This window comes from Mugil cephalus, chromosome 22 (genome assembly GCF_022458985.1).
Source record: "Mugil cephalus isolate CIBA_MC_2020 chromosome 22, CIBA_Mcephalus_1.1, whole genome shotgun sequence".
Classification (NCBI taxonomy): Eukaryota; Metazoa; Chordata; class Actinopteri; order Mugiliformes; family Mugilidae; genus Mugil; species Mugil cephalus.
Window position 1 is genome coordinate 1,684,978 of NC_061791.1, and position 10,901 is coordinate 1,695,878.

General features: G+C 39.5%; 1 protein-coding gene across 1 annotated transcript; it reads right to left on the minus strand.

Annotated features, from left to right (window-relative positions):
• Nucleotides 1-582: 582 nt before the first annotated feature.
• On the minus strand, nt 583-7,048 carry LOC124999736 (arg8-vasotocin receptor-like). The gene is made up of 2 exons (XM_047574736.1): nt 5,883-7,048; nt 583-3,116 (listed from the first exon to the last, which is right to left on the minus strand). Exons 1-2 carry the CDS (start codon nt 6,829-6,831, stop codon nt 2,833-2,835), a joined length of 1,233 nt encoding a protein of 410 aa, XP_047430692.1. The 5' UTR covers nt 6,832-7,048; the 3' UTR covers nt 583-2,832.
• Between the last annotated feature and the right edge of the window lie 3,853 nt (nt 7,049-10,901).

Here is a 10,901-nt window from a genome sequence, read left to right on the forward strand (position 1 = left end):
GACCAAACACAGATAAAAAAATAAAAAAAAGCAGAGCGAAATTACTGGATTTATATCCTTGAGAGGTAAAGGTTTTCAGTAGAACTTTTACAGTTCATTATCTGAGGAATATAAGTGCCTGAAACTAATCAAACGAAAGAAAATTTAATTTAAAACCAACAGAAGGTCATGGCCTTGTTAAAAGATAAAATACATACATTTGAGACCAATGAAAATATGAAAAACCTTTTGCTATACCGCCCCCCCCCCAACCGCCCATGTTTCTGCTTTAGTCTTTGCGACTGCTTCTTCATGTACGACTCATCTTATGCAACTTTTCTGCAAAAGTGTCAGTTGCTATTGTTGAAAGTGAAGCAGGAAGTAGAATCAAAAATTAACCAGACTGACGAGTGCACAAGTATAAATGGCTCACACCAACGTAGGCTACGTACTGTACGTAAGTCACAGCGCTAATGTCCCATAGTACATTAAATTAGTCTTTAGAACATGCACATATTAGCTTGGGGCCTCTGAAAACCTAGCATCATCACTGGATGAGAGTTTACAGAAGATTTTAGAAAATATCCAACCAAAGTGGCTCCATTAGCATCATTAGCTTCAAACTGGTTTTTATTTTCAGAGCTGTCATTCATTTGTTTATTGATATAGGTTTCTATAAATGAAACCAGAGATGCACATGACAATACAAGGAAAAGCTTTTATCTTCCTTTTACAACATATATAACAAAACCATATGCAGATGACAGAATACACTTCACTGGTAAAATATCTTCAGTATCAACAACACATCAATACAGAACAAAGCGACACATGAGCGTATGAGCAGCTGGACATTATATAGGACATTATAGAGAAATGAATCCTGTTTCCAAATACGTATATATTCACAGGTTTGTGTGTTATTATATTCAACAAAGTGCACTTTCAATTAACAACATACAGTATATTGAATGTCACATTTATAGTATTTACAGTTCCACACATTTACACGAGAGACATTTCTGAAATAATCTGCAAAAATTTCATTTCATTTCTTGTTTTTCTTCGTCGTCACAAACCGTAAATAGGACATCTTTTAAATATGTAAACTCACTGAACACATTTTCAACTATTTTTCGAACACGAAACAATCGATCAGCTAGAAAGTACCATCCAGGAGGGTTGTGACTGTGGTCTATTTATTTACATGTGAGTAAAGCTGCAACTTTAACCCCTCTCTGCTACGGCCATATATATATACAGTATATATATATGTGTGTAGCTTCTAAACTACGGACCGGAAGATTGTAAGTGTGTAGACACACATCTTCAAATGTTTTAAAGGCACCTGGAAAGTCTTAAAATGCACAGTATGTCAAATAAAAAAATGGAAAGTTATTTAAAAAAGAATGATATTTTGTCTCAAATAAACTCCATTTTAATTGTCCTATGTTTTTATTCAGATAAATATATTTAATTACCTGTGCTCGGGCGTCAAATTGTACAACTGTGCTCTTCATTTTTGGAGCAATTAATGATGTTTAAATAGAAAAATGTAAAACAAAACTTTTGGAGAGAAGGGTTAAAGAGTCCCAGAGCAAAAATAAACCCGCCTAGCATTTGGTTGAGCTAAGTTTGTAATAAATATTAAAGCTGTAGTCATTGTTTTTTGGCCACCGGGGGGCGGCAGACCTCTGCAAAAACACTAACAGATACAAAGTGCTATCAATGAAAGCGAGACCAGTTCTTGAAATTGTGTTTCTGTACAACCAAACTGAGTGCAACACAATCGCTGGCTGGATTACGCCTGCAGGAGGAGGTTGGGGCGGATGGTGGGCGTACAAAGCACAAAAATCGATGTCTTAGTCGATCGTTATCACAAAGCGGTATTAGAGTATCCTTAAGGAATTATTTTCATGTCTTTTGTTGTTGTTGTTGTTGGATCAGCTGGTAATATTCAACATTTTTCTTCTTGTGCATTTCCAAAGTCTGACAAATCTAAAATCTATAGTCACCAGATCTTTTAGGGGAATTATTGAGCCTGTAGGACAGAGGTCTTCAACATTTTTCAGGCCAAGAACCCCGGCCTAGTAAATATATTTTTATGCATTCAGTTTTAAGCTATCCCTTATCCCTCTACTAAAATATGTTGAATTCATGTTTATGTGTATTTAACGAAATTTTAATTTGTGGGGTAATTTAAAAACAAAAATGTACAAAAAAATGTGTAATCAACCAAAGATTTGCGGTACCTCCAGTTGCAGACAAATGCTTTAGGAGATTAAACTACATATTTAAACAATTACATATTAGGAGATTGTTGCACTTTAATAAGAAGAATGTTGAATAACTCCAGACTTAAGCTTCTTAATCATTTTCGTTTTTCCAAACCGAGCAAATACACAGAATTCAAACGTGTTCAAAGTGAAATGCGTTCATAGCTGCTGCCGTTTATACTCAGTGTAAAAGTGTTTTCTTTCCTCTTGTGTTTCAGGTAAACAACCTGCTTGGCCCTTCAGGAAACAACCCCCGTGCACCAGCGTTGAATGCTCACATTCAGCCATTTTCCACGAGGGATTCATTTCGCTAACCGGGTTTGCTTTGATGGCGTCTACCCCCGTCAGGCTGAAAGGATTAATTATAACTTATGTTCTCAGAGCCGTGTGAACCTAAACAGACCAACACCAAAAAAACTGCCAGCGAGTAAACTTTTCCGCTCCGGATTGGACCAAAGAAAACAAAGTGTAGGTGTGACCGCACCCTCGGATGAGATCATACCTTCCTTCTCTGCTACGAACTAAAAACTGCTTCGTCACGGGCCAACCAGATGCCCTCTGAGTGGGTTCCAGGTGGTCAGGACACAGACGGGACCTGTGGACAGTTCTTAGGGGTCTGGTTGGCGTCTCTGAACGGCTCAGAAAGCCGTGGACCCTGCAGGCGGGACAGCAGCGTGGTCCGCCGGATGCTGCTGTCCGAATCCTGGTGCTGGAACTTGTTCCTCAAGCGGCCGCAGCACGGCAAGCTACCGGCGAAGTCCGAGAGAAGGTGGCCGCTGAAGATCATGTAGATCCAAGGGTTGCAGCAGCTGTTGAGGCTGGCCAGCAGGGCGGAGAGCGTCACCGTGGCGTTCTCAGAGTCTGCAAATAAGAAAAACGGCTTTACTATGAGGCACGCTCTCCAATGAGCTGCTTATTCTTTCTCTCGTAGGGTAGAAGCAAGTCACCAGCCTCCAGTACCAGTTTGAAGATGTGTAGGAATCATCTTTGTTATTAGTTGATCATCATCATAACTGTTTGACCTACTTACTGTCTAGGAGTTTGGTGTCTTAGAAAGACGTCTTTTCCTATTTACATACAGGAATGTGGTTTAGTTATGTTCATCTTCATGAGCATTTACGCGGTGGACATGTATATTCTTAACTTTGGGAGAAACTCTGTCTTAGTTAACACCAAAAAAGACGAATGTTTCTGCGTTGTACCTTTGAGATCGTCTTTGCCACTTGGTGTGTTGAGGTACAGTGGTCTCCTGTTGTAACCACTGAATACTCTCTCAGCATTGTGTGATTATTATGTGTCCAGCGTTCTGTCTATCAGACAATTTCCACCACAACTACTCAGTCAGCTTTAAGAATGACATGGCCTTTCCATTTTTAGCTAAAGTTGGATGCAGCCATACTTAAGTGTATATTAATACAGGCGAATAAAACCACTTAGAGTGATTCTGACAGTTGTGATAGTAACTTCAGAGTCTTGGCTTTTAAAAGAGACCAAGACGATGAATGATCTCCAACATGTTCATGAACAGCGTTCAGTTTACTTTGGGTTTGTCGTTTTTTTTTGCAAAAAGCCTGGAATGATTAGAGGTTAAAGGCCAAAATTTGTGCATAAAACCTGGATGAATGTGTTGAGTCACATGGAAAACGTGTGAACTCAAGCTGCTCCTTAGGATAAATTAAACAGGGAACATATTTTTCATAAACCAGACGTGCAGTCAGAGCTGTGCGATTTTCCACTTGACGAAGTTGCAGGTGTGATTTTTTATTTTGCAGTTTCACAGTCCATAAAAACCTGCCTCCATCAGCCCGAGACAGCTGCTCACCCACCTGAAGAATTTCATTATTGCGTTCAAAAGGAGTTTCAGTGACTCATGATGGGCCAAGTACTGCTGTCAGACGCTTTCTGAACCTCACAGTGATGCATTTTATCCCAGGAACACTTGAGGTCTCATCCAAACTCAGTCAGAACTGAACTTTCCGAACAGAAGCTTCAAACTAAAATATGTGAAAGTGCTACTCAGAACCATCATTTTCTGTCTGCACTTAAATGAAAAGTGGTTCCTCGGAGTCAGGATCTTTGACGCTGTGACACACGGGAATGATTTAAAACGACAAATCCAAGCAGGTTTAAAGATTTAAAATGACTGGCAAAGATAAATCCTTGACTTCAAAAGCCAAACCAGTCTTTTAAATCATCTCTTGGGAACTTTGTGTCTCTGAGACTAAGTTTGGACACTAGCTAGCAGGCTGACCATTAGTTTGATTAAAAGTGTTCTACTTGATGTTGTTATAAGCTAACTGGTTGGTGACCCAAATTGTCAAAAAGGTTGATGCCAGCTAAACTTCTTTTATATGAACTGTAGCATATGATGTCATATTTCCAGCTTCCACTGAAGATCTCTTGCGGCGTCTTGCTCTAATGCGGCTAATTTAAACACAGCATTAGCGACGATATTTGCACGACTACCTGGTGAATCACTAGCTAGCTACTTTTTTCAACTCTTCTATTTATTTTTCTCTTGACATTCATGACACTTCATCCACTATTTTGTTCAGTTAAATGTTACTTAAGATTTGAGCTAATGATTTTGCTAATGCAGCCTTCACGCTAACAGGCAAAGAAAGTTACAAAACGGCTAAGCGAGATTAGCAAATTGCTAATAGGCTAAAATGTTTTTTAACTTTTCTGCTTGAGGTCATTTCAAGTTAACTGGTGATGTTGTGCTTCCAGCTTGAAGATCTCTTGCGGCGTGTTGTTTTAATGAGGCTAATTTAAATGCAACATTAACAACGATATTTGCACGTCTATCTGGTAAACCGCTAGCTAGCAGCTTCTAAGACGTTCTCTACTTTTTTTCAACTCTCCTGTTTATTTTTCTCTTGACATTCATCACACTTCATCCACCATTTTGTTCAGTTAAATGTTACTTAAGATTTGAGCTAATGATTTTGCTATTGCAGCCTTCACGCTAAAGGGCAAATAAAGTTACAAAATGTCTAAGCGAGATTAGCAATTTGCTAATTTTGTAGTGCAGCTTGTTGTGTTTGCATTATTTCCTTTCCTTGTTAATATTCCTCATGATTAATTAAACACTATTTTGTTCAAAGAGAATTTAGTGAAGTTAATTTTGCTAACAGCTGTTTATCAGAGACATGTTGTTTAAGCTTAATTGAATTGAACTAATAATCCAAACACAAAAATAATTTAGGTATTTAAAATAAGAAAACATCTGCACACGTATTTAAGATGATTTAAGAGACAAAACAATGTAAAAATGTGAATAAATCAAAGTAGAAATTAACATTTTAGACTTTATTAACTACTGTATTGGTTTGAATATTATGTTAATCAAGTAATAAAGTGTTAAATTAATGAAATGTTAAACAGGTGCATCAAATTTTTATTTCACATTACTGATTAACATGATGCATGTTTGATTTTACTTTTATTTAACCACATAAAACTGACATCTGTGGAGTTTCTAGAATCTTTCTTGAGAAGAACTGAGCAGTAAATCCCCTCAGACCTTCAATGATCCAAATGAAAACAAGTGGTGACAACTCAGACTTATTTATTTGTTAATATCCTTATAATATATTGTGGACAATCACAGAGTGAGTGACTCACCGTCCCAAGAGAAGGTCTCGTCCCACACCGACCACATCTGGACCGTGAAGAAAGGCGCCCAGCAAACCACGTACGCCACCACGATCACGAAGGTCATCTTGACCGTGCGTAATTTGGCTCTGGAGATGGTGCTGACGCTGCTGACCGAGTTCCTGCCCAGGATCCCGTTCTTCGTGGCCTCCGCCACCGCTCCGGCGCCCTTCCTGCGGGTCTTAAACCTGATGTTCCTCCAGATCGTGCGGCAGATGAATCCGTAGCACAGCACGAGCACGAGCACCGGCACGAGGAAGATGCCGGCCGTGATCCAGGTGATGTACGCGCGCACACCCCACGGCTCCACGAAGTGTCCCCAGCAGTCGTACACGGCCGAGCCGGGGTGCACCTCGCTCAGGGAGAAGATGAAGTACTGCGGGGTGCTGAGCACCAGACTGCACGCCCACGTGGAGCCGATCATGATGTAGGCGCGCTGCGTGGGCTGCTGGAGCGTCTGCAGCGGGTGGCAGATGGCGATGTAGCGGTCCAGGGTCATCATCACCATCATGTAGGTGGAGGCGAACATGCCCAGAACCTGCAGGTGCTTCACGATGCGGCACAGGAAGTCCGGGCCGTAGAAGCGGTAGGTGACCTCCCAGCAGAGCTGCGGCAGCACCTGGAAGAAGGCCACGACCAGGTCTGCCAGGCTCAGGTGCTTCATGAACAGGTGCATGCGCGACAATTTCCGCCTGGTCTTGTACATGGCCAGCAGCACGCTCACGTTCCCCACGACGGCCGCGATGAAGGCGAGACTCAGGACAGTGATCTCGATCTTGGCCACGTCCTCGTTGCGTCCAAACGGGTCCGTGTCGTTGCTCTTCCCGCTCATGTTCCGGGGAGCTGCGCCGGTCTGCAGCTTCTGCGTCAAGTTGAACCCCTCCGTGCAGCTGGAGGTGTTACAGGAGGGGAAGAGCATGGTGGCCGCCGGTCCTCCGGGCGCACGGAGGTGCCCGTCCGCCTGTGCGTAACCGTCAGGAGCGGAGAGCGTGGATGGCAAAACTCCAAACTCCTCGACTGTTCCAGCGTGAACCGGACGAGCACAAAGAAGAAGCGCGTCAACAATCAGAGACACAACAGCTCCATCAGCTGCTTCTCTCCGCGGTGCGTAAACCTGAGCCACGGTGCACAATGCAGCGTCTTTTATAGGCTCCGGTACCAGAGACCAGACCAGAGACCAGCCCCCATGCACCCCCTCCCCGTACCCACACACACTACACACAAACACACACTATACCCAAACACACAAACACACAAACACACACACACACACACACCTCCTCTCACCCACTGAACACTCAAGGTAAAGTGGAGCCTGTTGAGAGGAAACACTCTGATTTGAATAAAAACTAATCTAAATTCAAATGGAGAAAAAAAGTAGTTATATTCTAGTTTTTAATATTGGTGGAAAATAACACGTTTGACTAGACTATAACAACAATTTTCAAAATAGACGTATATTGTTAATAACCGATTTTTTTTTTTTTTTTTTAAGTATCCACTTCCTTTTACCTCTACCAACGTTTTTTAAAAATATTTTAAGGGTTGTCAAAAAAATAAGTTTATTTGTCCTTTTAATTATTAAATCATCTTATTAATAATTTGTTGACACAACAATATACATAAATATAAATATGATTTTGGCTGTGATCTTATTAGCATGTAGCTGCTATTTCCCAATTCAATTTCTTAATTTCTAGGTAAACTGACTTTTCCTTTTCAGTTTAAATTGTTTGAAGAAAAATGCTAAAAATGCAGAACTAGGAATTCATAAGAGATGATGTTTATTTGTAATTAATACAAATATTGTTCTTACTTATTATCGAGTGAGTGGAGAATAATTACATTGTGTGTTTTACGTCTTATATTTTAAATAAATCCAGTATTTTATGCCTAATTAAACTGTTTTCTTTGTCCTGAGGAGTTAAATGGAGAAACGTAAAAGTCCTCGGCATCAGAACATTTCACCATCAGAAAAGCCAAAAGTGACGTCTGTAAATGTCTCATTTCGTCCAAAAACAGCAGAGACGAGCAGCAAATCTCAGTGTGAGAGGCCGACACCGGAGACGTCTGCTGGTTCTGATTATCCACGTGATTAATTGACTAATACTTTCAGCTCAAACTGCAGCCGATCAGAGAAACATGCCTGGAACGCAGCTTATAAACACCTGGATACTGATTTAGTTCTTATTCTAACCATCACATGCAGCATGTGTGTGTGTGTGTGTGTGTGTTGTGCGACTGTGTGGCATTAATGTGTTTATGTGCAGATAACCTGATAACCTCAGAGGCAGCGGTTGTTTTCTCAGCGTTTAAAACAAACTGCTGAGGACGGACTGGAAAAGAAAAATGTCTGCAGCTCTGCAAGTGGAAAATACGTCAAAAGGCTCAAAACATCAACCTTCTGAAGGCTGAGCTCATAGATAAATAAAACGGGAATATAGCTGGAGAAGCTTTTTATTCCATCTACTGCCTTTGTGTTTGTCTGAATTTAAAGATTTAATCCAGTGTAGTTGGTTATTATCATTTTTTAATGTTATATCCTATAGAGAAAAGCGCACTCTTGACATTTTAATAGTTCTTATGTGGTTCTTTTTAGTGGTTTTGAGACGTTTCTTGATCACATTTTGATATTTTTTAGTTAGTTTGAGTCTCCGTGACGTTATTTCCTCTGTTAGTTGTAGGTTTCCATTTCTGTTTCAGTGTTTCGCATCATTTTCTGGTTGTTTTGAGTCTCATCGTTGTCAATTTTTGAAGTAAGATGAAGATCGGATACGTTAGCATTAAGGTAGCAGCAACAACAGGTTAGCTTAGCATAAAAACACAAATGCTAATCATGGGTCACATATGACAGAGTAGCATCTGAGGATTGTCTATGAAAAAGAAAAAAGATGGATAAATCCTTATCCGTGTACCTGGTTCCCAGAACAAGTCTGTCATTTTCATAGGTCTTAAGTGTTTCTTTTTAGTTGTTTTGAGATATTTCTTGATCACAGTTTGATATTCTTTTGTTAGTTTGAGTCTCTTTCTCATTATTTTCCAGTGATTTGCATCATTCTGGTTGTTTTGAGTCTCTTTGTTTTCTTTTACTGAAATAAGATAAATATCGGATACATTACTCATCTTTGTTAACCGTACATGTTTTATGAAGTTGTGAACCTCAGTGAATCATTTCCGGTTGTCGCCATCTCACTTCCGTCAGTTTTATAGTTCATATTTTTAGTGGTTTTGAGACATTTTTTTGATATTTTTATTGAGTTTGAGTCTCTGTCTTGTTATTTTCCCCTGTTTAAGTGATTCACATCATGTTCTGGTTGTTTTGAGTCTCTTTATTGTCTTTTACTGAAATAAGATCAAGATCAGATACATTAGCATTAAGCTAGCTGCGACAACAGGTTAGCTTAGCATAAAAACACAAATGCTAATCATGGGTCACATATGATAGAGCAGGATCCGAGCATTGTCTGTAAAAAAAAAAACAAAACAAAAAAACAGAGCCTTATGACCAAAAAGTGCTTCAAACTATCAAAAAATATCAAAATTGGTTGAAGAAAGACGCCTAAAAAGAATTGTAAAGGGACCGGATTCAATATTTAACGATGAGGTGGGATGAAATGTGACAAGAAGAATCTGTGTTTGTTCATTAAGGAAAACAGCCAAAGTGTAAAATTTTATAATTTTATGTCGCCTCCAGCTCAGATCCTTTGTTTCAGAGTTCCTGCTTCATGTGACCTTGTTACCTCCGTGAGTCTCAGTCGCTTCTTGACTCTGACGTAAAGTTTCAAACACTCGCTGCCTTACAAGGCCACAACTTAGTATCTTAATGTTCAATCTATATGCAAAGAGCTCGGCGCACGGGTCTCAGAGTCCGACTGTGTTTTTCATGCCGACCGTTATATAACGTGTTGTGGTTAAAACAATGGGTGGGTAATGGTCTGGGCCTGTCACAAGTTATAGATTTATTACAGCGTGATTATAAAAGCTGTCGGGCTGGCATGGAGATGATGAATAACCACAGGCTGGTGGACACACTGATAAGAACTGAGGCTACATGCTAGATGTGCTCGATATAAAACTCTCCTCCATCCTCTGTTGTGTTACTGTATTTTGTTTTTATTGCCTGGTTTCCGTCTCCCTGAATTGTTGCGTTTGCTTCTGTTTCTGTTTGATTTGCTTTTGCATATGTTTGTGTTTGCTTTCAGTCTGTATCTCATCCAGTTTTGCTTCGACTCATTTTGTGACTGGTTATGTCGTTTTTTTTTTAGTTGGTTTCCTCCATTCATTGTTCTTTGTATGAATTTATTCAAACCTTTCTCCTCTGGTTGTATTTTGGATCCATCCACTAAAATGACATGTTTTCTGATCTGTTTTGCAACATTTAACTTTTATTTGTCACCATTTCTTGCTCATTTAAATCTTTTTCTGATCTTTTATACAATATCTACGGTGGCCCTGAAGGTCAAAACACAGCGACATTTCAGAAAATAAAATTACATTTTACAAAACATGTTGTGTTTTCTGGATTATTATTGTGTTTTGACCTTCAGGGCCACCGTAAATAACTTTGCTGTCATTTATCATCTCTTTGCATTAATTTTATTTCTACATTGACTTGAGATTTTTTTCCTCTTAACCTTGTGTCTCTTTTTAGTCAATTTTGTCTTTTTTTTGGGCCAGTTTCTGGTTCATTTCTGACATTTTGTGTCTTATTATATTTCACTCTGTCCATTTCTTCCTCCTTCTCTGTTATTCATTCATTTATTTTTGGAAACGTATCACTCTTTGCAGTAGTTTGCATCTGTTGTCGCTCATTGCTCTTTGTTTTTTTCAATTCATGCGTCTCCTTCTCTTCTATTTTTGCTTCTTTTTTTCTTATTTCTAGTTGCATCTCTTTTTCAGTGTCTTGCGTCATAATTTGATTATTTTCAGACTCTTTTTTTCCCATATTTTTGCATCTCTTTGCAATTACTTAGAGCTTCTTTGTGGTTC